Below are 25763 nucleotides of genomic sequence, written 5' to 3' on the forward strand. Positions count from 1 at the left end.
GTCCCCCCACACAACCCCCCACACCTCCCCCACCACAACCCCCCACACCCCCAGTCCCCCCACACAACCCCCCACACCTCCCCCACCACAACCCCCCACACACCCAGTCCCCCCCACACACCCCCACACAACCCCCCACACCCCCAGCCCTCCCCCACCACAACCCCCCCACACCCCCAGTCCCCCCCACACACCCCCACCACAACCCCCCAGCCCTCCCCCACCACAACCCCCCACACACCCCCAGCCCTCCCCCACCACAACCCCCAACACCCCCAGCCCCCCTACACCCCCCACAACCCCAAAACGCCCAGCCCCCCACACCCCCAGTCCCCTATCCCCCCGTAACCCCCAGTCCCCTCCCACACCCCCAGCGCCCCCCCTCCAAAAAACTGTATTTTTGTATGTGGAGGGGCAGCTGTAGCATGTCCAAGCAATACAATTAGGTCAAACACTGCGAGTGCTGCCGCTGATTGCGCGACCCACTGGATAGGACGCGCTGCTTCGTTTGTCTCGCGCTACCAGTGCAGCCCCGTGCTCCTCTATACAAACCATGTCAATAAAAAAACTGACTGTAACCATGATGTTGTTTAATGTCTCGGATTTATTTCACCGTGAAACACAAAACAATTAATAAAATCACATCATACATTTTACTTGTGGTTTTCTTTGTGATAAAATGTACTGTAAAAGCCTAGTACTTTATTGGCTTCCCTTAGTGCGATCAGAGTTTTTTGCTCTCAGCCTTGTACAGTAAAGTATAATGCAATGACTCTTGGTAATTCTTTCTTAGTGACGTGTGCTGCTCAAGCCGATTTTATGTTGCGTTCGCTCTCTGATCCATAGTTCGGTGATGAGGAAAAGATCAAAGGGATGTTTAATCGGCCGAATGTGATGCCTGCCGTGCAGGGTAGTGGTTGTGATGATTGTGGTGAGGAAAGCAGTGAGAAGGCAAGAAGTTACTGGCTGTAATCCTGCTACCTCTGTAGCCACGTTTATGGTTTCAGCGAAAGAGGCAAAGCTGGCAAGTATTGCCGAGTGAAGAAAGATCGGGGTGAAGAGAAAAGTAAATGCAGTAGGAATGACCCAAAGGTAGGGGAACTGGCATGAGGATGGATGCCGATCAGGAGCAGTGGATGAGTAGGATAGGTAGCCTTCAAGTAGGCAGCTGGAGGTGGCAAGACACTGCAGCAGGTGATGCATTGCTTGGAGAAGCCGGAGCTAGTAGCTGGCGGCGGAAAAAAAAAACCTGCTGGCGATGGTGGGACACAGCGGCGGGATGATGGCAGAGCTCTGCTCGTGGTCGCCGTAGGCGTCGACCAGCGACCACCAAAGGCAGCCCAATGTGCAGGCATGGCGCCCAGACGGCCGCAGTGCGCAGTCCAGTGTCGGCCAAGTCAAGCGAAGACGACGAGCCCAAGATGTAAAGAGGGAAGCAAACCGCAGTCAAGAGCAAGCACCAGGCACGGCCCTGAAAGGAGAGCTCAGAAACTGGCACTAAGTACCCAGAGACAGCAGAGCGCCAATGAGCATAGGTGCCGGCAGGCAGGGATGGAGGCCCAAGATGGATGAGCAATGGTGGCTGGCGGTAGTGGTGGCATGCTGGCAGGAATAGGAGATGCCCGCCTGTAGCACAGATGGTTGGAGGCCATGGAGTGTGACCTGGGTAGACACGACGGACCGCCAGAAGTGGCGGAGGCCCGAGAAGGGTTGGTGGAGCTTCCCTGTGAGCAGAGGCCGTGGAATGTGACCGCGGGAAGGGGTGGGCCGCCAGAGGCTGCAGAGGCCTTGGCGGGGTTGGTCGAGCCTCGCTGTATGCAGACACCATCGAAACCGACAACGTATAATCAGAGATTGTGCTAATTAGTGTTCATTTTATGCCAATACACCATACATAACATGCTAAGAATAGGTGTCAGAATGCATCGATTCATCAATATTAAATATTGATCTTATGAATGATCTCCATATTTCCAGCCTCCATCCCTGGCATTAAAGTCACCTCAAGGTCATGTATGGGATGGATATATTTTTTTCTAACAATTTATTTTAAGTCTTGAAGAAGACACACATCCACAAATCACATCATTATCCCACTAAACCATATAATCTTAAACCCTCCGGGCATCATAGCATAATTTTAAACCTTAAATGCATTGCCTCGTATCACATTCCCATCATCACATAATCATCATCCAGATGCATCACATCCTGATATTTTAACGCATTGAATTGTATCATCTCCATGCATCATTATCTCTCCAAATCGTGATATAACCTGTTCAAATCATCATTACAAATTAAATGTCATATACACAAAGTTATTGTAGCTGTCGCCTTATATCAGCAGTCTCAGCCACCTTTAGTTTATGCCCTCCGAAAATATAAATACAGTATAGAGCAGTACCCATCTCCCTGCATTAGTTATTAACTATATCACTAAAGTACACTGCCTAACATGTTAAGTTTGATTTTTTTACATTTTTTATTATTGTGGTTACACAGTGCTTACTTATTTCGTATTAGTTTGACCCTTCCCAGGCTTGTGTTTATATAACTGTATTGGTTATCATCTTTGAATACGTCATTCATCAAGTGGATGACTACTGCCTGCCCTAAGGTGAGCTGAACTCAAGGATGCTTGCCAGAGTGGTGGGTTGAGACCCATTTAACATCATCATGATGACCCAACATTACCATTACCATCGTGCATCTCATCATCCCTATGACATCACCATAACGCTGATCACGGATCTTATCAGCATTGACTTCACCTTCATGCATGTCATTCTCACATTATTTAATTATCATAACACCTGTAATGTTATAATAATTTCAATGGTACATGGGGATACATATCATCATTCACATCACATCTTCATCTCGCATAATTTCATAATAATTGACATCATCATCCCCATGCTTCACATCATCTATATATATAAAAGGGAAACTTGTGAAAATGTGTGTCTGTTCGAAATGTTTAGCATACTTGCCAACATGCAACAAACTTGAAATTTGGCATGTGGGTAGCTTCCAGACAATACACAATGCAAAACGTATAAAAATAGACTTTTGTATTTTGGGGGGGGTGCAATAATGGATATATTTTGCACGGCAAGTGAGCATCTGTGATATCACCCGCATGCGGCAGCGTCACGCAGTGTGCCTGCTGACGTCACACATCCCCACCAAACGCGTAGGCTGTGTATTAATCCAACACAAGAATCCAAGTATCGGGCGAAGCTGGGTAGTAAAGCTAGTAAATATATATAAAAAAGTAAAAACACTTTGAATGCACTGGATGTTTTAATATACATCATTAGCTAAGAATGATACAGAATTTCAGCACTTGCAAATGCCATACTGCACATGACACGAACCAATTAGCAAATATATTTTCAGATTTTAATAAACTAAACATTTACAGTAAGTTTTGTGTTGAAATAACACTTGGAATGCCCTTATTCGTACAATGCAAAGGATATGAATGTGCAACGAATTTTAAAATTTTCAAAATGTCTGTAGTGTTGCACACACAACACACCCAGTCTCCTCCACTTACTGTTGTGACTTCAGATGCAGCTGATAAATCACTTCCCCAGCCACTGTCCTCACACTGCTGCTATCTGTGCTTTTGCTCTTCTTTTCTGCAGTTCATCGAGGCCCTTTCTGACCTCTTGAGCAGTGATCGCATCCTTTTGCTTCTGCGCCAACTGCAATGCCTTCATGTACATGGCCTTGGCCAGGCTGTAGTTTTCTGAAGTCAGAAAAATAGGAAAATAACTTCAAAAACATACCAATATTGACATTGCTTATCGCCATTAGATATTAATGAGATGCAATTCTTTTTTGTAAACTATAGGAATGGAATTTTTCCAAAATGGAGCCTTAACTAAGTCTCAGTTGTATGGTAAAATCACAATGAATGTGCCCAATCTCGTCTGATCTTGGAATTTTAGCAGGCTTGAGCATGAATAGTGCTTGGATTGGCGACCGCCGTGCAAAAAAAAGTTGTAGGACTACATGGTCGGCAGTAGAGAAAAGGCTACCAAAATCCATTTTACTGTACTATATTCAAACATCTATGCTCCCCGCCTTGACTAACACCAACCAGCATGGTGAGGTATGATTAAACAACCCCTTTGACTGACAAGGCATGGGAAAGCCTTAATCCAACAGTGAATTGACAAATAGCTGTCAAATAAATGAATCTGTCAACCATCATCTGGCTATCTTTGAAACATCCCCCATTCCTACCCTGTTGTGCCACCCTTTTGCGTCATGTCTCGTCATGCCCTGTTACCGCGCCTTGGTGAAGAAGGACTCCGGCGTGGTTCAGGAAAACAGTGGGCTGCTCCGGATGCTCGGTCTCCTCGGCGATGATGCATGCACGCCCTGACAACTCCTCGGCCTCGGCGAAGCGTCCCAGTGCATCCAAGGTGGTGGCTAGGTCACTCATCAGCACCACTGTCTGAGTAGGAGCAGCAGAAGTAACATCCAAGTGTCTTAGCTGTGGACAGCATTGCTTTACAGATTTTAACAAATGCGTATTATCAGGGGTAATACATAACCCAACGTGAATATATTAGAACAGAATAAGAACATTCGTAGCATATTTAAATAACTAATTAGAAAATGTTACTTATGGTGAACAATTGTACTGCACATTCCCATATATGTTATCTCCCTTCCTTAACCAGCACTAACCAGTATCGTTCAGTCTGGTCAAATCACCTGCATGACCCACACGGCATGGAGAGGCCCTCATCCAGCAGTGGATTGACAAAAAAGCTGTACTGTACACAGAATAATAATTTTTAAAGGTCCTCCACACCAAAACTGGTCACCTGTGGGTGCTGATCCCCTTGCACCTCATGTGAAATGGCCAGGGCCTTGACGTACTGCTGGCGCGCCAACTCCCAGTGTCCGTTGGCCCGGAGGTAACGCCCAAATGAGTCGAGCGTCATCCCCAGCAGCAGCCGTGTGTTGGCCTTGTACTCCTCTGTACACACACACAAGCCAAGGCACAGGTATGAGCACATCAGTGGCAAGCCTGGAAGATGGGTGTGGGCGGTCAAAATCCACTTAATATTTAGTCACCAACTGCTGCTATTCACAACGTGCCTGATAAACTCCCATCGGTCACTTCTTTCAGTCGCACAAGCTTTTCCTCCATCAACTTCACGCACCACTCATATCCAAGTACTGCAAGCTCATTCCTGCAGTAACAAAGACATCAGAGATGTAAACCCATTGACACTGGTGGTACTTAAATGTCACATAAGCCTGTGTTTTCAGAAATCGTACTCACTTTCCCTGCATAGCGTAGATGGCTGCAAGCTTCAGCGATATCTCAATGGCGGCATTACTGTCCTAAGTGCAGAATAACAACATTCACTTTCTTACCATGTGTAGTGGATGAGAATAGTAAATACATCGCCCAATATCAATGCAAATGAATGGCATCATTGTGGTGTGTGTGTGTGGTCTAAGGTAATCCAACTTGATACCTTCTCAACACCAGAGCTCAGCATCAAACCCAATGTGGCTTTAAACAAGGTCTCAGCCTAAAAATAACAAAAACGTGTGTTTCAGTTTTTTATATTGTTTAAACATTCCAGTCATTCAATCCAACTTTCTTTTATAAACAACCTTATCATACATTAATATAGGGGTGGGAAATATCCCAGAGTAAGGGACAATTAGTAAGAATACAGTAAAATATATGAACACCTACCTGAAAATGTATCATAATTTACACAAAATAAGTAACTAAGCAAAACAGATTTCTAAAGAAACTAGAAGCGATTTAAAGTAAAACACTGATCCCTAGGGAGCAATATACGAATTTAACAGGTCCCTGCAGGGTGGGCTGGTAGGACAAGTCTCTGCGCTGTCTATTGCTGATTTTACACCCAACAGCACGAGATTTCACTTCGTTAAAGTATTGAAAGGGGACGGACGGACGGACACATTAATCTATTGCAGGCTGGTACACTCAGTTTACAACTTCGTTCCTACCAGTATAAAGTCTACTCCACTTAATTAACACACAAACCCCTCAGTATTTCCTGCTTTTTTAATTTTCACAGAGGCTATGCTTTTACATTTTTGTACTTGAAAATCATGGTTTTCCAACCTGCACTTATGTTATAGGTTTATTTTTGAATTATAGATTTGCTTACAAATGTCATTTGAGCTTCTTTCAGACTGTACTTAGCCCGCCATGCTAATCGGAGGTGCGGAATAGTGGATTATGAAAAGGTATAGAGATTATGGATACATAATAAAATATTACATTCGCAGTCGTGGACCACAAATTAAAGGAAGGATAGAGAGAAAAGTTGTATCTTTAGTTTAGACCTAAAATCGGGAGAAGATAGTGGCTGATAGAAGAGTTGCTTGAAGCACGTTCCAGAGGAGTGCATTGCAGCTGAAATAACGTTCCCATGTGAAAATATTTTTATGGATAAAAGGAACAACCAAATAAAAATCTGCGGATCTCAAATGCCACGGGGCATATGGGGCTTCCTTAATTCGTGAGGTATGCAGGGACCAAGGTTGTGATGTGCTCAGTATGTTGAAAGCAGAATTTTGCATATTATTTATATGAAAGTGAAATTTGTGAATATGTTTGTCTGTTCGAAATGTTTAGCATACTTCCCGACATGCAACAAGTTTGAAATTTGGCATGTGGGTAGCTTCCAGACTGTACACAATGCAAAAAGTATAAAAATAGACTTTGTATTTGGGGGGAGGGGGGGGCGTAATAGTGCATATATTTTGCACGGCAAGTGAGCGGTGACATCACCCGCATGCGGCAGCGTCACGGAGTGTGCCTGCTGACGTCACGCATCCCCCCCACCCTCCACGTCGGCCGTGTATTAATCCAAGACAAGAATCCAAGTCTCGGGCGAAGCCGGGTAGTAAAGCTAGTTATACATAAATTAAGCATTGAAGCATTATACATATTTAAGAATGTATACTTAATTAACTTAATTGACACGATGTTCTAGTGCAATGGCAAAATCGTGTACTCACAGAGTCCAGCTTTCCTGCGAGGAAAGCTACATTGGCCATCTGCACACAAAACACAAAAATCATATTTCTTTATCCAGAAAATGTTCACTGAGTCTGAAGAACTTTTTCTCAGATGAGTCCTGCATTGAGATGTTGGACTTCTAAAGAGTTGTTTGTGGGAAAAAAAACTGGATTTTCTGGAGGAAACCCACACAAATAAGGGAGGAATAATACTAAAAAATCAAGAAACAAGATCACGGACCCCACTTGTTGTTCCACCATAATCTCTTGGCAACCTTGCAGGTTTTTGAGTTTCTCATCTGTGTGATCTATCAACCTCTAACTTTAAAATAATTGATCACAGGCATGTGCTACCATACCCAGCATAACAATAATGAAGTGTTAATTGTGATCATGATAAAATAACCAAGGTGCATACACATGGGACATGTGTGGGCTACACACCTTGGGTCAATTATAATTGTAATTGTGTTTTTCATAATGAACTGGATTTATAATGTAATTGTTATTTTAGCTAACGGTGTTAATGTACTTGACTCTAGGTCTGTGTGCTTTAAGTGGGTTTTACAGTCTGGAGCTGGTCAAATCCAACCATGATAGGGCTGTGGTTAAAGCTGAAGTCAGCTTACCAGGTCATAGGTGTAGATTATTGCATTCGTGTGCTTCTCCTCCTCAGCCATAAACAGTGCCTCGTGCAGCTTCTTCTCTGCACCCTTTAAATCCTTTTTCAGCACACAAAGCTGAGGCAGCACAAACACAAGTACACACATATACAGAATGGTAAAAGTGCAGCCCTGAAATGCTACTGCTCACGTCACTGCTGGCAGAAAGGCCTCCACGTGGAGTAGCGCGAGAAAGCCTAAAGCAGCATTCCCAACCTGTGGTCCGTGCACCCCTGGTAGTCCGAGAGGCTACTTCAGGGGGACCACGGAAAATTAAAAAAATAACATCCTCAATGGAGAGGTGAATGAGGACCTCTTTTACAAATTGTTCCCTATGCGTGCAACTGCAGAGGCTATTTTTGAAGTTATGAAATATAATGGATATCGATTTATCAACATGTATTGGAATAAGCACTTGTGCTTTGAAAGGCCAATGCAGTGGGGTTGTTACCCGTGTTAAAACTGTGATACCATTCGCAAATCCATCCACTGCAGCATCCACAGGGTGACTCTAGCTAAAAAGAAAATACCTGCTGACCTGCAGACGGTTTTGGAGGAATCAGTATATTTCATCAAGGCTCGACCTTTGAATTCAAGAACATTTTCCTTCTCTCTGTGACGAGATGGGTAGTGATCACTGTCAACTCCATATTTCTTCAACCTGAAGTCCGCTGGTTTTCTCGAGAAAAAAGGTACTTGCACACCTACTTGAGTTGGCTGGCTAAATGAGGATTTTTCTACTTGACTAAGTTTGAGTTTTCACATTGCTTCAGTGATTTTCCTTGGTTAGCTAAGTTGGCATACTTGACAGATGTTTTCAGCCAACTAAATGGGCTCAACCTATGACTGTAGAGAAAAGCCCCGACTGTTCCAAGTTTAGGACAAAATAGAAGCTATAATTAGGAAATTATATCTGTGGTCCCGTCGACTTGATCAATCAAACTACGATTCATTTCCAAATTTTCAGATGTTGTTTGGCCACATCGGCAATTAGATCTTCCAGACAAAGTTAAATGTGACCTTAGGGAACACTTGCCAAGCCACAAAGTACAGCTTCACGAGCATTTTGCTGTCCCCCCCGAGTAAAACAAAAAATACTGAATTATAACTGCTTTGTGAGCGCTGATAATGACGTGCTCACACATCTGACATCGAAAGAGCAAGACAGCCCGACATAATTTTAATATGACAACTATTTAAAGGTGGTCTTCACACAAAAGTACCCGACTTCTGTCTATTAAGTGAGCGAAAACAGCACCAGCCATCTCATTAAGTTACTCAATATAAATACGTTCTCGCACATGTACAGCTATGCTTCGAAAATATATTAGGTAATGAACAAGATTTTCACAATTTAAGGTGTTTACATTATAAATGATTTCCTAGTGCATATTATTTGTCTGTGATTACCGTAGATTTAGATATCTAACGGAGTGTAAAAACAACAACTCGTAGCATGTGGTGGTCCGCGAAATGTTTGGAAGTTCAAGAGGGGTCCGCACAATCGCAAAGGTTGGGGAACCGCTGCTCTAGAGTGTATTTTTGTCCTTCTCTTCCATACCGACGAGACGTCGTTGAAGAGGTGGGAGAACTGGCACTTCACTCCCAACCAATACACGACATGCCGATCTACACGCTGTGTGGTTGTACCCTTTCGTAGCTCCATGGCTGCACGGAGGCAGGGATATTTTAGAAACTTGCCGATTATTTTAACTGCGACACCGGGAGATAAAACCGGGGTGAAGCGGTGGCAAATTGCTTAGAAACCGGGCCACCCGAGTTCGATTCCGGCCACGGATATTGTCAGCGACGAGGCATGTTCATGTATTGTATGTTGACATTCTTTCGCACCGTACGTAGCCAACCGTGCTAATCGGAGGTGCGATAACAGATCTCCTTCTTGGGCCTCCCCCTTCGAGCCACACCAACATGGTGAAGTATGGCGAACTAAAATCCTATGATCTCAACACGGCGTGGGGAATTTTTTTTTATCCAGCAGTGGATTGACAACGTGCTGTTTTTTTGTGTGTGACCGCAAAACATCAACACAGCCATTAAACATACTCTTTGGTTCTATCGGTAAAGTCACGTAGGTAGAACAAACAATCGATCACTACGTTTCGATCGCAACACAAGCAATCGTCTCCTCTTTCTTACGCCTGATGACGGACGCTTGCGTTGCGACCGAAACGTCGTGATTTACTTTATACTCTACGTGACTTTACCGAAAGAACCAAAGAGTATGGATTCCTGCAGTCACGATAGCCTCAAATCAAGCCATTAAACAGTAAAACGCGACTGGATAGTATCTCTCCATTTATAAACGTTTATAAACGCCTTTTATAAACCCAAAATGTGGCCACGTATTACTTAATCCATTGCCACCATAAATGGAAACGGCACACCAAAGTGTACTGTATCAAGGTTTAAGTTGCGCAAACCGGTGCGGTTATTGTACCTTTGCTTGTTTAAGCAAATGAATGATTTTCTCCTCGGGCGTCTTCTCTTCGTCGTCTTCGTTGCCCCAGAACTTTGACAAGAATGACAGACCTGTGAGAAGTGTAAGGATTAACACCAGCAGCACAGTGCAAATTACGCCTTGCGTATTTAACATTGTATTCTTGGTTCCTTCTAACTTGTATAACCCCTTACCACAGCATCTCTCCCACTTCAGCTAAAAAAAAATTCTTTCTGTAGTTTTCACACCTGATGACGATTGCTTTGTGTTGCAATGGAAACGTCGTGAGAAATTGTTTTATTTTTATTGTATTATTTCCCTTCTACGTGACTTTACCGAAAGATCCAAGAGAATGAATCCCTGCAGTCACGAAAGCTTTACATCGATATTTAACATCGCTTTTTTCGTCTTCTTCTAAACGTGAACGTTTGCATAACGTCTACATTATAATTTGCATCGACGTTACTGTAACAGTGTCTCGACGCAGTGCGGTCAAAGCAAGCGGTCATGACCGGCAACCGGTCACGAAGGGGGGGGAGTTGTTTGACCATACTTCATCGGTGCAGGTTGGTGAACGAAAAGTAATAGTGCAACTTAAATCACGAAGCTTTTCTACAAAAAGTATCCCACGAAAGTTGTCTCTTACCGAACGCAGCAGCGACGGGCAGTGGCGCATTAAAGACCTTGCCATCATCATCACCACCACCATCAAATCTCCACCTATTGTTATTAGTGTGACCAATTAACCAGAACCCATTATTCCTCACATTCTCTTGAGCTCCACCACTGGAAGAAGCTTTCAAGTCAAACGTTCCCTGCGACTCCCCAGCGCAGACGACGACGCGACCCGGGGTCCGAGTTCGTCGCGGGGGCGGCTTTGAACGAGCGCCGCTGCAGCTGCCGGGCAGGGCGCTCAGGAAAGTTCGTAGGCTCCCGCTCAGGCCTACTCGATCGGCCAAAACCAAAAGGGAGCGCGGCCTCCCGCACTCGGCGATGGAGGCCAAACTTACTAAAACTCTCGTCGTGAACATTGCGTCAATGACATGTACGTTAAATTTTCATTATTAAATCCGGTAGAGACAATTTCGTAAGGTCAACGGAGGTTCGAACCAGCGAGTATGTATATTGTATTTGGTAGCGCGCATAGGTAACGCTCAGGATATTTTGAGAATGTGATTGGCTAAGTCACCGAGGGGCGGGGCTAAATGGCCAGATTGTATTTGGTAGAGCGCATGAGCAGCTCCAAGGTATCTCTTGACAAGTTTCAAGTTTAAATTTTGATTTAAAACTTTCGTAACTGCAGGGATTAATATTCTTGGTTCTTTCGGTAAAGTCACCACGTAGAAGGGAAACAATAAAAGAATACAAATATAAAACAACATTTATTGTTTTATATTTTTGTATTGTTTTAAAATGTATTGTTTTATATTTTTATTATTTCATTGTTTCCCTTCTATGTGACTTTACCATAAAGAACCAAGAATATAAATTTCAAGTTTCATTTATTAGGTATAGCCCTGTGAGCCATGCGGCTCTTAAGTCGGGTGCAACCGCAACCTGGTGTGAAATCTAGATCTGAAGTTTTCGTGACTGCAGGGATTCATACTCTTTGGTTCTTTCGGTAAAGTCACGTAGAGTATAAAATCAAATATTTTAAAAATAGATTCTGTGACATAAGGGCAACAGATTTGTCGTTATGAAATTGTAGGTGTCAATCTACCGCTGGATGAGAGCCTCCCGAAACCAGCGCGCAATTATTACGTATGAACTCTGGTTTATATTTTAAGAGGATAAAGACAAATTGTCAATTGGAGAGGGCATTGAGTGAAGTCAGCAACATTTTGATTGCTTGCGTTGCAGTCGAAACGTCGTGAGAATTTGTATTGTTTTATATTTTTTTATTATTTTATTGTTTCCCTTCTACGTGACTTTACCGAAAGAACCAAGAATGTTTTGACAATTTTACATTACCGACTCATTGTAGAATGTATTTTTCACTACTATACACTAAATGTACTGTCAGCATCTTGATAGGATACAAATAAATGCATACGAGGAAATGACAGAGAGCGGTGCATTACTCTGTCCGAGAATGGCCTCTGAAGATGACATCACATAACTACTTACGGAGGTCTCTTCAATTACCTCTTATCCACACAACTCCTCACATGTACCTGCTATGCAGGTGTTCGTATTCTGCAAATAAATACTAAAATATTTAGTCCTGGGAGCAGGAAAAAGCCAAAGTAAAAAAAAACTAAAGTTCGGGCAGTTTTGGGGGAACAGACTGAAAACATCAACTAACTCCACTCGAGATTCTGCTTTAAATAGCCCACACCAAATTTGTATCCGAATCTTGATATATCCTGGAAGAATCCGATGAGGTATAAAGCTCTTTTTCACAGATGCCTATTTAAATCCAGCTCAACCGTGCTGGCTCAGTGCTCTGAAATGGTATTCGCCCACTGAGCCACCTGGCCACCTCAATAAAATACATTTCCGAGGCAAATTATAAAATACACAGTAGTCGTGGATATCGCGGCAACATTTTTATTTTCATCAACTAAGTTATTATCGCAGTAAAAAAATAATTCAAAGTCTTAGTTATTAAATATTGGTTTGAGGGGTGCGCAAATACCTCCCCGATGTTATGTCAATCAGTGAACTCTATAAATATTTTTCCACACATAGCCAATTACAATTGTTTTGCTATCCTCAATCCTTAATGCACTGCAGTTTCAACTAAAGTTTCTAAATTATCTTAGTCTTCATTTTCAGACTAGTTAATTTCATATTTTCATGTTCAGTCATATTTTGGTCTTTAGATCACAAGTCAGTCATGCTGAATGATATTTGCCCACTTATAATCATCGTTGAGCAACGTAAAAGACACTTTATTGATGGGTATTTTCATCACTATATTCATAAACAAAATTATCCCTGCGGGTGCCTCCCCATGGCAATGGCCCACGGCACCACAACCGTGGGGATGTTGCTGGAAACTTGTCATCACCAGGGGCTGAATGGGAAGAGCACGGGCGTGCGCTTCACATAGGCGCGGTATGCGGGATCGAGACCCCAACGCCGCATCGCCTGCCGCTCCAGGATGGGCACGCCGCTCACGTGCGACAACAGCAGCCACACGAGCAGCGGCGATGCGGCACTCAACCACTCCCAGCCGGAGAGCACCGACGAGGCTGACACGAAGAGGCCCAGCCACTGCAGGATCTCACCCACGTAGTTGGGGTGTCGGCTGTATGCCCACAGTCCGCTTTGGATGAACTTTCCCTGCATGGAATTTTCAAATTAAAGTTGTAGGTTAACAACATGCGATAAGGTGATGTGGCTTTTGAAGCATCAAGATTGAATAATTATGGGGTGGAGTGGTGGTGCAGTGGTTAGCACATTGTGCTATGATGCCAGTGATCTTAATTCAATTGCTGGCCACAGCTAAACGTCTTGGGTCTCCTACATCACCCTGCATTGGCCAATGTGGTGAAGTAAGGTAAACAAATAACTGCCATGCCCAACACAGTTTGGGGAGGCCATCATCCCAGTAGTAGATTGAAAAAGCGCTGTGCGTTATTAAGGAATCAAAACATTAAATGTGGCTTTGCTTCGCACTGTCGTGCCACGAGGCCTATAATTTTTTTAATGTCTCTGCAATGACATGACAACTTATTTTTCTTTTCATTTAATATTTAAAAAAAATCACCTCAACAATATTCATCGATCATTGCAAGCATCTTAACCACACTAATTGGGTACTAGAAGGGATATTTTACACTTGAACATACTGTGTTTCTAATTATAGCACCCTCAATCAATTCTGTCACTGCAAGGGCCTCTTGCAGTCACTAAGGTGTGTGTCAATTTGTGGCCTGCCATAGGTATCTAAAATTCATCTTTAGCCCTCAAGGAAAAATATTCCTCACACCTGCACTATAGGCCCAACATTGGATGCTAATGATTGTGTACTATGTACACACTGACAACAACCCTTGATGACATGAGAGAAAAGAAACGCACAACGTTATTGGGGTCGCTGCGGAAGATGGACTTCTGGTGATCGGCAAGCATCTCCACGGTGAAGCCGAGAACCCACACAGCCCAACCCAGATAGTCGCGCAGTGTCAGCGGCGAGTCTTGCTTCTTCATGTTAACGATGAGCGTGGGCAGCAGCGTCACGAACACCCACACAGCTAGACCACGACCATGGATGGAACGGACAGCGTAAGAACATTATATACTTTGGTGTTGTTCTGGTATGCCTAGTTACTTGTCTGTAGGCTAACTATGCTACAGCCTTATCTGATCGCATCAGAAAAAGTGTTGGCACACTCACATTGCTAGACTCTGACCAGAGATTGCAGAAACACGCTATTCTTATGCTTCATCAAGCTTCACTCGATTAAGGCTCTGAATTGTCAAGTTACTTTTGGAGACAACCGTAATACTTTTTTAAATGACACTGCCCATTTGCTCAAAGTCCAAGATAACGCAGCAAAAAAAAAACTGAGGTTCTGTGCTGAATATGGTGTTGTCGTCTGATGCGATGTTGCATTGACTTCTGGTGGACACATTCCCAGCTGGGTACCTTGCAATGTCCAGAACATGAAGAAGATGGACGGTTTGTCTCGCACCTTGTCAAAACGGCTGTCCTTCCCCTCGCGGAGGATTCGCAGGAACAGGTACATACCCAGCCTTAAAACAAGAAACATCAGTGGTATTAAGTTTATGACTGAACATGTACAACATTCACTAGTAAGCGTGTAATCACCTCTCAATGAGGCTGGTGCACTATAATATGCTTTTATTTATGTGAAGACGCAGAATAGAGTTATCCTTATTTCCCTGTATAAAGTGACATCACATACGAACAAATGCACCCACCGGAGTCCCCAGACGGACACGAGACCACTCTGGATTTGCTGGCGCAGGAATTTGGTGCTGCTCCATTTCCGGCTTAAGTACGTAAGCAGCAGAAATGTACCAGAACCTAGATAAAGCAGCATCCACAATGTCAGGGCATAAGTGCAAAAGGATTTAAAGAGGAGCAACGGGGAATGAGTTCATAGAGATTATAGTGCATTAAATGACATTTAAAAGAATGTGACATACGTACATGCTAATGCAGGGGTGGGACACCTATTCATTACCAAGGGCTAAATAGGACTTTCAAACACCTTTGGCAGACAACCACATTAACACATACAGTACATCAGTTGTTTTTTTTTGTCATTGCATGAAGTCCTCGCATTTACGTAAGTGACTGAGCGTGTTCAAATGAGAAACATTGTTGCCAGGTCAAACATATTCCCCTCTAATACCCGATTTGTGCAGCTAAGATGCTTGCGGATAAATATCGTTGATGAGTCGTTTTGAAGTGAGACGCTTTTATGTGCCCAAGGCCCGTATGAAATTAAGTCATGGGTTGTATGGGCCCAGATCATAGGTTCTCCATCCCACGAGGTGTTGTGGGATTTCTCATGTGTTGAAGCTTAAAATGTATTATGTATTTTGGTTGAACTCACTCAGTTTCTTCACGTTAGGAAAAATTGATAAAACATTTTAAAACCTAATTTTTATGCTGCAAATATTTAGGCTTTTCATTAGTCTTGAGAATGTTATAGCAGCTGTCCATGTGTATGTGTACGGGTGTGTTTGTATGTTTGCGTAAATATTGGGATGTTCCTGCATTACAGCTCCTACAGATCAGCTCGTGGGCCTCTTTATTTAACCACAGGTCTTCCTTTAATACACGCCAGCTACGACCAAATCATCCGGAATTATACCGGCAAATCGCAGAAGCTAAGCAGTGTTCGGATTAGAGACCAGATGCATTATACACATAGATGTATAACTCTCAGCCCATTTGTTTATAGGGTGTTCTTGGATGCAGAATGTGTTAGAAGCTACACGGCTACTACACTTTGGGTATACAGTAGTGAAGCAAAATCCATTGTTATACCGGACTTAGAAACTACCACGTCAATGCCCTCTTACCTTCACCAACCCGCATTGACCATCGTGGTGAAGTATGGTCAAAACAACTTCCACTCCTACTCCCTCTCATGTCTCAATCTCAATAAACTCTCATCTACATTAATAAACACGGTAGAGTAACTCTACTCGGTGATCAACATTCACGCTGGAGTAACAAGAAATGTATCTTCATAAAGTATTATTCTCGGCCATCATCAGCAGTGGATAGATCATGGCTGATGATAATATTCTCAACAAATTGGAAGTGATCATGAACCTGCCAGCAAATAAATTCTGTAGCGGTGCGCTTCCACGAATTTTGCCGAATATTGGGCGATGGACTAAAATATCTTAAATCTGCGAAAATGTACATGCTTTTGTCCATTAATGCTTCACAACAACGCACGAGTTTGTTCACCTCTGTAGAAGACGACGCAAATACAAGAGCACTTCCATTGTCCCTGCTAGGTCCATCATCCCATGTCAAAGCGATTACCAACAAAGGGATTCACATCTCACTCGATATAGTCCGAAACGCTGCGAGCTAAGCTTGCTTGGGGTTACCGGCGTAAGGCACTACGACTTATAAAAGGCACGCATGACAAAATTTAACTTATACCTGTTAACCCATACGGTTTACCTGAATTATTGTAGAGGGAAATTGAGTTTTCAGGGCCATACGGCGTACAGCCGTTTCAATACTGGGGGGGGGGGGAAATAATATTTTGTCGATTTGTTTGTGTTTCTCCCTTGTGATGAGACTTTGCAGGATGAACTTTGACATTTGTAAAAGACACTGGGTGACCTTTAAGGTCTGAATTGGTCTGTAATAGCTGACAGGTATGGGTAACCTAATAACTTTGAAGCGGTGGTTTACCCAAACAAAAAAAAGACTCGTGCACAGACTACAAATATAATTCCCCGGAGCAAAGCATTGTTGTCTGTAAAACAAAGCAAAGTTTTAAGCATTATCATCTCACCTGCGGCATCAAAGAAGACTTCTGTGCGCAATGCGATTGCCACCAGACCCAGGGCCCATTGGACCCCAAGGTCCACCCCGGCGCAGCGCAGCAGCAGAACGCCGTAAGCAGGTCCCATGTCTGGGGCCCTCAAGTCTCTCAGGGTTCACCCAAACTCAGATTAGTCACAAACTAAAAAGCTTGTCGATGTTAATTAAACTTCCTGCTCCTGCTGCTGCTGAAGCTGCTGTTGTTGTTGTGCGAGCGGCCGATGGCAGCGAGCTGTGCTCCTCGGTGGCTTGGCTTGGGCGAGCAAAGGTTGCCCGTGTTATATTGGTTTAAAAAACACGAAACAAAACAACGTTCTATCGCGTTAATTATGGTTATGTAACGCGTGTTGTTACAGTGTGACCGGAGTTGCGTGCGTTCCCACGAGACTGTTTTGTCGCCACCGAGCGGCGGGGTCTGTTAAAGAGTTTCCCGATGTCACGTTTTGTATTATTATTATGGGGGTGGTGGTGGTGCAGAAACTATGTTGATACACAGACACACACACACGGATGTTGCGGGGAACGTGTGGTGTTCTCGTGCCCCCTAGAGGTCAACAACTATACATGTCTGTAATCGTCTTGTTGAGCATCATCACTCGTTATCACGACGCCGCGCGGCAATCAGTGCGGCAAGCTGTCACCAGACGAAGAGCGACAATCCCATTGATTGCTTCTGCCCCGTCATGGAAATGTGGAATTACCACCGCTGGTTGTGAACACACATGTGTGTGTGCACTGCCCTATACTTGTTCCGGCTCTCGAACCACGGAAAAGATCAGAACAGAACATGTTGGATTCCTCCATGTAACGAGGGCGTTATGGTTCAGCACTATAATCACACGCCACTTTATGGAACGTACTTGTATCATGTAGTGGTCGTCAGTAATCATAATTGACAACCCTTTGTCAATCAATAATGTTCATGCCTCCACACGCTATAATTTATCAAGGGGGTTGTTTTGACTGTGTGTGTGTTGGTGTAGTGGGGGCAAGGCCGCTTCTCCACCACCACAAGACCCCCTTCCTAACCCCCACACACCCTCTATGTAGATGTAACAAAATATGTAAATTAATATTGCATGTATTTGTTACACAAGTGAACATGCACACATTAGTGTATGATTAATAGTTGATAGGGCGTAAAGCCTGGGTGGTCTGTACCAGGGACGTGCAGTCATAGCTGTTACGAAAAGTAAACAATAAAATAAATAAGATTTTTCCACTGATCTTGTTATAAATGTAATTTCTATGATTCCAATAATTTTTTCGAGTCAAAATCGCCCAATTTGCGGAGCTTCGCCGCAAATACAGGGAGAGACGAGAGGTGAGGCAGCGACGCGCTCAGCCTCCCCCCTCTGATTGCGCCTGTTACTATCTCTCTCTGTCACCAATGTAATGTTTGTAGACCCCTTCATTGCATGTCCTCGCCTTCCATAGTCCAGGTAACTTATTTCACGTATGTATATTTAGGCTCGCTGGTCTCGTCATAACACTGCAATGAAAAAGCACCAGGGGAGGCAGCGATCACATCTGCCTCACCGAGGGGGGCGTGTTCTTAACAAGTGCCTGCCCAGCCATTGACCGCACCGCACTGGTCTGTACAAGCTTCAAGAAAGCACGTGGCTGCGAACTTGACACCATGTGCGACCGCATATCGGGTGTGGTGGCACATTCCTGTGGTCCACCTCTTTGGAATTAAGTTTGTGGAGCATGCTGAGATTTCTGAAACCTCCAAATCCCCTCGGGCTTGGAAGTGGCCAGATAGCAGTACAAAAATGGGAGGTGAACCGGTCTGCGCAGACCTTTCAATGCTGTCCCGAAGTATGCGTGGAGTTTCTTTGGGAACTTGTTTCTTTGCCCCATGTAAACCACTCCTTGAGAACTGGCACTCCCATTGCCTTTTAGAAGGCATTGCTGACAGGTAAGACTGCTTTCTAAAATCTCACAAATTCAATGTTCTTGTGCTATTCCTCAGTTTCCATCCGCAATGCTCCATAATTAATAAACATGCAGAAACCCTCTCCTAAAAATAATGTAGAGGTACTGAGGATTTCCCAGATAAATGACAGAACAGTGTAGTATTACTAACCACAGGAACTAAAATTACTCCCTCTCAATTAAAAATACGGCAGACATGTCCAGAGCTAACCTTAAATGACGAGCTGTAAATTGCTTTAGCTTCAACAAAATGCCACTTTAATCACTTCAGTAAGAGTATGTTTTTGTTGCTTTTCAAAAACATGTGCTTAACTCATCAACAGCATGTAATTTATAACAAACCATTAGTACATATTCTTGATTCTTTCAGTAAAGTCACATAGAAGAGAAACAATAAAATATTTTTATTATTGTTTCCCTTCTACGTGACTTTACCGAAAGAACCAATCATATGAATCCCTGCAGTCACGAAAGCTTTAAATCAAAATATACCATTGGTACATTTATGCAAAACACGTTTTTGCCAGCACGTTGTACTGACGTTGCCAAGTACAGTACTGTAGTACATTTTTGTGTGGGAAGCTTTCTTAGATCGAGTGAAATGCAATATGATAGTCATGCTTTAGAAAGCTTTTTCATTCATCAGCTGTGACTTGTAAAGCACCTCAACATGACAGGTGACACCATAGACATTAATAAACGTGGACATGCTTTATAGAATATTGACTATAACGCCAACAAATGTATATTCCTGGTATTGCTCCTGTAACAAATGACAAAACTGATCATGTTCATCAAGTGTGTATGATCTTCAAATACAAGCTCAAACGAAGGGAAATAAAGTAATAAGTGACATAAACAGCATTGAAAGTACACAGTATGTGTCTGTCTGAGCATTTGATAAAGAATCAGTCTCCTGCCATGACTGTTAATCAAATGACATTGGTCTTGGCAAGTATAACAAACACAGCATTTTTTGTAATGCAAATTGAAAAATGCTAAATATATAAGGAGAAGCATATCCACAGACAGCACTTTTCAATCTTCATTGACAGCACTTTTCAAGTTTCGTGATTTTGTAGGCACTGGGTCTTCTTACACTGCATTGTCAGAAATCTGCAAACGCATCCTCTGGAAGGTCTTCCAGAAAGCTGTCCAGATTATCTGTTCTCACACGCACATACGCACACATACACTTGAGTTGCACCTTTTTTGTGGCCACAAAATCATTGTAGCTCAAAGGGAGGTCTAATGTGGCATTTGTTGCAATGCATTACCCGAGCCCGAAAGATTGTCATCCGTTTGTCGTGAGCCTCCTTTCATCACTGTTCCTCCTCGCTCCGTGACTGCTGAGCTCTCAGCCTGATTTTCCACTACCCCAGCTGTCACCTTGTGGATGCTTTCTTGATCAATCTTGAGACAGGAGACAAAATCTAAAAATTAGATCCAAACACACTACCAGTATATATACTGCTAGATCACCTTCTATGGACAATGTACGTTATGTAGGTCAAAAAATAATTTGAACAACAGTTTACATATGATGCATACACACAATGTTCCACATCTCTTGATTTGTGTCGTGCAAGTGCACTTTATGTTATTCTCTTTACCTGGGCTACTTCACTGGCTGTTTGGCTGCAGCTTGAATTGGTCTCGGTACAGCCTTCTGACATAAATATCCGCACCACATTCCGAGGAGTGATGTTCAGGTAGTGGTTTCTGCAGCTCGGGGACAGCACTCCCACCTGTCCGTTCACACATACACACACAAGTAGTTGTTACTGCAAGCCAGGAGGTCCACTTGACAGCAACGTCACTGAAAGAAACCCTTATGGGATGTATTCAAATGACAGCAGTAGTTTCAAAGGAGACATTTCACCATTCTTTGCAAATTCAGAGCCATTAAGATATCCTGAGGTTTGAATGTGACAGTCTAGCAAGTGTGCTTTGTAAATACATTTATTTTCCTTACTATTTAGTCAGTTTAATCATGTGCATGTGGTATTTGAAATTGTAAAAGTAACATTAGCATTTGTGAACTCCTCAAGCTGGAGTCACAAGTGATGACTGCCATGACCTGTTCACAGCTTGGCCTACTCCTCAAATACATTCATATTCACGTATGTTAGACACGTATGTCATATCCCCACGTAGCATTCCTATTTGTTCAAATGCATTATTACCTGCTGCAAGTGCAACACCACACCAGCCCTCAGTTGTGACTGATGCTGCTCAACCAGCTGCCTGTGGATGGTGCCCTGCATCTCCCCTGCATGCACAAAATACATCTTAAACTCAAAAAACGCACAACTCGCTCAATGGAGCAGACGGTGGACTTGATTTTGCAATGCCTTAGTATATGGAAAAGGTTGCTAGTTCCATTATTACTCTTTGTACAATGCCTCATAAGCACATTGTCCCTAAGTACTTAATAACTACATGTTCTGCAATATGCACAGTGGCATCACAATAAAGACACGTTTCATGTTTTCAATGTGATTACCAGTGGGGTCTTTGAAGACGGCCTTTGCATCACTGCCGGTTTGGACGAGAGATTTCAGTAGGATGCACATGATCGGCACCTTTCCCTTTGGCAGCTGCTTGAGGCTGGCCTGAACAAAAACCAATGAAAATAATTGTGTGCCCTGACATTGCTCACACAAGTGCAGGCAGATGGCCACCTTCAAGATAAATGTAGGTCAAATCGTGTTGTGAAATGGGTGAGAACAGATTACCAGAATCCACATTTTATCCCACAAAATGACGGATCACTTGAGTTAATACAGTGCCTAGGTTACTGCTGGATGGACACACACAATGGTAGCTGAATAATCTGTGGCCAAAGGTTTCACTGAACTTCATAGGAAACCAATATCAGCACCGTGAGATTTTAACGGCTTCTATAACATAAAAAAAAATTGAAAAGTCAGTGACTTTCTATTTCATACCCTGATGAATGAGTATTTTGTTCAATCGTGGTCATTGCAGGTTATGGACATAACAGAAAACTCATGCCACACAACAAGTATTTTCTCCAGAAGCCGCAGTACCTTGCGGAGCACCATGATGATGCTGTGCGTGCACAAAAAAGAGGAAGGGTTCCTCTCATCGACACCCAGTGCTGCTTTCATGGCAACCCACGGCCCCCGGCCAAAGTCTTCCTCAAATGATGACTGCTGTGAAGAGGGCTACAGAACATGTATGGGAGAGTTGAGAGACACATGGGTCCAGCAAATCATGTTGGGAGCAATGAACTGCACATGAGAAAAGTAACAGCATGTGCGGTGGTTCTGCAAAGGGACATTACCAATGAGCTAAGCTTTGCGACGGCTCCATGAGCTGGGGTTTGTGGAGCAGAAATCATGATGTCATCCATTTTTCTGCTCAGCTGTTGGAAATGTTTGGATGAAACAAAAGGATTTTTTAATGTACATATTTTCTGAAAACTCTAAGGCACTAAAATTATTATACACAAAAACAAATTCTGCTTCCATAATGGCAAAGAAAATACCTGTTGAGGCAGGAGGCCAGCAGGGCCAGGGAACCGGCGTGCCTTTGGCACTGCAGAGGGAGCAGCAGGCGAGGGCCGGGGAGTCACATTGTTGGAGGCCGAGACGAGTTGCACGAGCCGGTTTGTCATGAGCCACGTTGGAGTAGTGGCTGCCGAGCGCTGTCCCGATGCACTCGGGTTGTGGAGCCTTATCGTGGGTGTGGTGGGCAAGCACGGATTTTCTCCATGGCCCTGAAATAGATGGCCTCTCATTTGACCAGGGGTGCGCATGGGGGGGCTGCAGAAGGCGGGGCCCCGAGATGATTGCACAAGTGGAGATTTTGTCATGGGAGTTAACGGCCTGTGACTTGCGATTCCTACATGCGGCCTGGAAGTTCTGTTCTGCAGTCCAATGTGAGATGGTGCAATCTGCGCTGAAGATGGCCTTGGCTGCTGAAGGGAATTCGTCCAAGCGGCACCCTGCATCGTGCCAGAGTGGCCAATTTTTTCTGAATCAGCAACTGGAACAGGGTTTAACCGTGCAGATGCCATAAACATAACCGATTTCTCACTGCTCTCATTAGCAGGTCCTCTTAACCTCTGAACCGACACCTTGCCTGACCCATTATGTCCAATGCTTACCGTGCTCTGTCCAGAACGTATCTGAACACTCTCCAAATTTGATGCCATCCGCAGCTTCTTTTCAGGTGGGACAGTGATAGTCCTAACACTCAGACCAAAGTCAGAAGCTTCACAGGAACCCACAGTTGGGCATTTCGTGGTTTCATCTGTTCCTGCCGTTTCTTTCGCACCTGAGTTTTCTCTACCGTTAACATCTAGTTCCTGAGTGAAGTTCAACCAAACTTCATCATCCAGGTCTGAAAAGTCCGCATCGCCGAAAGGATCTCGTGGTGCCACACCCTGGGCCACATCATCAGCATGGATTGCGGAAGCTGCAGGGCCTTGGTGGTTGCTCGTGGATGGTGTCACGGTCTGCACAATGGGTGGATGCATGGCTCCACCAGTTGAATTGCACATCGGCCGCCCTCCACCAGCAATCCTCTCTTCCACGTCCACCAGCATCGACATGAACTCCTGTGACAAAATGGGATTGTGACTTTAAAAACAAATAATTTTATCAAAGCACCTCATTCAGCATCCTAAAGCAAGTTAATTATACTGTTAATGCATGTGGGCTTGGAACACTGTGAAAAACCGACACCAAGTCACATGAATGTTTTGACGAAGCAAGAAGGGAGTTATTTTGGTTGTCAGATAAAATTGCCTATTTTTGTGTTAGGCCTGTCAGCAAGAACATTTAACCCTTTTTTTATCCCCATCAGAAACACACTGCTGGCTGATTTTTTAAATATTTCCAAGCTTTGCAGTTTTGCAAACAGTCTGCTGAACATGTGAGGAGATGAATACCTCATCTTCAAGGTCGAAGTCCTCAACCCCCGTGCTGAACATGTTTTTTGTGTCCAGAGCCTACGAAATAAAACATCGTTAATAATACAATATACAGTGCTCGAAATGTCCAAACAAAAACTGTATTACGGCAGCGCATTATCAAAATTAAGATTAACTCTTTTCTTACTTTAATTAATACTAACACATGCATTGGAGAACATACACAAGTTAAATACCTAATTTAAACTTAAAAGAAAAGTGAACATTGGTACATTTAACTAGAAGGGAAAAAAGCCAATGGACCAAAACAATTGTATTTTATTTCACCAGGTAAGGTCCACTGAGTTATATAGCTATTTTTCATAAGCGACAAATGCTAACTCAAAGTGGCTTATCACGTGAAAATCGCACCCAAATAATCTAAACATATGTTTATAAAACTTTCCTCAATTACTGTCAATGTGAGCGAACGGCTTTTGCTATGCATCTATTGGGACTGTAATTTAAGAATCCATGTGGGAAGGCTTTCCCCGTCGAGTTTATTCGGTTGACACAGGGTACGGTGCATCTTAAAATTAGCACATTTAGAGGAAGTGGCCAAGCAACGAACACATGGAAATTTGACGGGAGCGTGGAGATGAAACGGCTGGCCTAGTGGTTAGGGCATTGCGCTGCAAGCCCGGGAAACCTAAGCTCGGCTGAGTAATGTTTTAATCACTCCTGGCGTTAATCACCTTCACCAACTTGCAGGGACCAGCGTGGTACAAGGTCAATCGTCGTATTGAAATGCATCGGGAAGCCTTCATCTGGCTGTGGATTGATAAGGATTGTAATGGGTGGTGGTGACGGTGTCGGACCTTACCATCGTATTCAGCCTCGACTCCCCGTTTCCTTCTGCTCCTCCTACCTCCTCTTCCTCCGGATATCATTCATTCACTTAATCATGTATTCACCGATTCAAACTATCATGCAATCATGTATCCACTCACCTAACTATTCGATTGTATGCATTTGTTCATTTATTCAATCGGAGATTCGCGTACTCATGAAGAGATTAATCGATTCTCTTCTCCCGCACCTCCGATGAGCACGGTTGACTACGTGCGGTGCGAAAGAAGTTCGGCGTACAGTACATTCATCAAAGCTCTGTGCAATGATCGGCGATTCCACTTAAATTGAGAATTATTTACGGGGCAAACGCGTTCAAACTGCGGCCCAAGTCAAATATGGACAAGAGCAACAATAATAATAAGCACACAAAGAACAATACGTTCGCTTTAAAACTTAACACACGAACGCTCGGCCTATGTTTACTGTGCAGTACAGTATAACACCCAAGTACAGTAGAACACACTAACTTACTTCATCACATTTATATACAAACTATTCATCACCGGCCGCCACTTAGCTTTTTCAAATCACCGCCGCTGCGCATTAGAGCGGCCCTTTAGCACGGTCTGCGACGACAGTTAAACAACACTTTAATTCGCTCAACAATAGCAAAGTTGTAAAGTCGCTGTAAGCTGCACGCACTTCGGGTTCGTAACCTCCCGCCATGCGAACGCCGCCGCTACCTTTGACCCCCCCATGACATCACTTCTGGCCACGCCTCTCCACTTCTGGCCACGCCTCCCCTCCCGCTGTGCAGTCAAAGCCACTTAAAACACTTTAGCTCAGCAATATTTCGACTTTTTCTTCGACTCCCATACACCGCAATGTTCATATTCTTGTTTGCAGCTCGTACGAGGCATAATTATGCTTTGT

At 43.7% G+C, this 25763-nt stretch overlaps 3 protein-coding genes across 5 annotated transcripts; all 3 read right to left on the reverse strand.

The window, feature by feature from the left end:
• Positions 1-584: 584 nt before the first annotated feature.
• On the reverse strand, positions 585-11321 carry TTC19 (tetratricopeptide repeat domain 19). 2 transcript variants are annotated; one of them, XM_032951597.2, is made up of 11 exons: positions 10811-11320; positions 10165-10256; positions 7674-7784; positions 7045-7083; positions 5514-5570; positions 5315-5376; positions 5128-5222; positions 4851-5005; positions 4312-4474; positions 3566-3760; positions 585-1811 (listed from the first exon to the last, which is right to left on the reverse strand). In XM_032951597.2, the coding sequence occupies exons 1-10, from the start codon at positions 11193-11195 to the stop codon at positions 3615-3617; spliced, it is 1305 nt and encodes a 434-aa protein (XP_032807488.1). In that variant the 5' UTR covers positions 11196-11320; the 3' UTR covers positions 585-1811; positions 3566-3614. The 2 variants fall into 2 exon arrangements, with proteins under 2 accessions (XP_032807488.1, XP_032807489.1); XM_032951598.2 differs by lacking the exon at positions 585-1811 and having other exon boundaries at positions 3581-3760; positions 4307-4474; positions 10811-11321.
• Positions 11322-12698: 1377 nt separating this feature from the next.
• Positions 12699-17621, reverse strand: LOC142924218 (uncharacterized). The gene is made up of 5 exons (XM_076066088.1): positions 17130-17621; positions 15058-15163; positions 14762-14868; positions 14194-14366; positions 12699-13452 (listed from the first exon to the last, which is right to left on the reverse strand). The coding sequence occupies exons 1-5, from the start codon at positions 17245-17247 to the stop codon at positions 13174-13176; spliced, it is 783 nt and encodes a 260-aa protein (XP_075922203.1). The 5' UTR covers positions 17248-17621; the 3' UTR covers positions 12699-13173.
• Positions 17622-19331: 1710 nt separating this feature from the next.
• On the reverse strand, positions 19332-25594 carry HROB (homologous recombination factor with OB-fold). 2 transcript variants are annotated; one of them, XM_076066086.1, is made up of 11 exons: positions 25362-25594; positions 24862-24915; positions 24018-24077; positions 22611-23684; positions 22407-22487; positions 22150-22287; positions 21603-21711; positions 21283-21368; positions 20710-20844; positions 20374-20509; positions 19332-20260 (listed from the first exon to the last, which is right to left on the reverse strand). In XM_076066086.1, the coding sequence occupies exons 2-11, from the start codon at positions 24862-24864 to the stop codon at positions 20205-20207; spliced, it is 1878 nt and encodes a 625-aa protein (XP_075922201.1). In that variant the 5' UTR covers positions 24865-24915; positions 25362-25594; the 3' UTR covers positions 19332-20204. The 2 variants fall into 2 exon arrangements, with proteins under 2 accessions (XP_075922201.1, XP_032807486.2); XM_032951595.2 differs by lacking the exon at positions 24862-24915.
• Positions 25595-25763: the final 169 nt, after the last annotated feature.

This window comes from Petromyzon marinus, chromosome 10 (genome assembly GCF_048934315.1).
Source record: "Petromyzon marinus isolate PM22_M1 ecotype Great Lakes invasive population chromosome 10, UKy_Petmar_22M1.pri1.0, whole genome shotgun sequence".
Taxonomy (NCBI): Eukaryota; Metazoa; Chordata; class Hyperoartia; order Petromyzontiformes; family Petromyzontidae; genus Petromyzon; species Petromyzon marinus.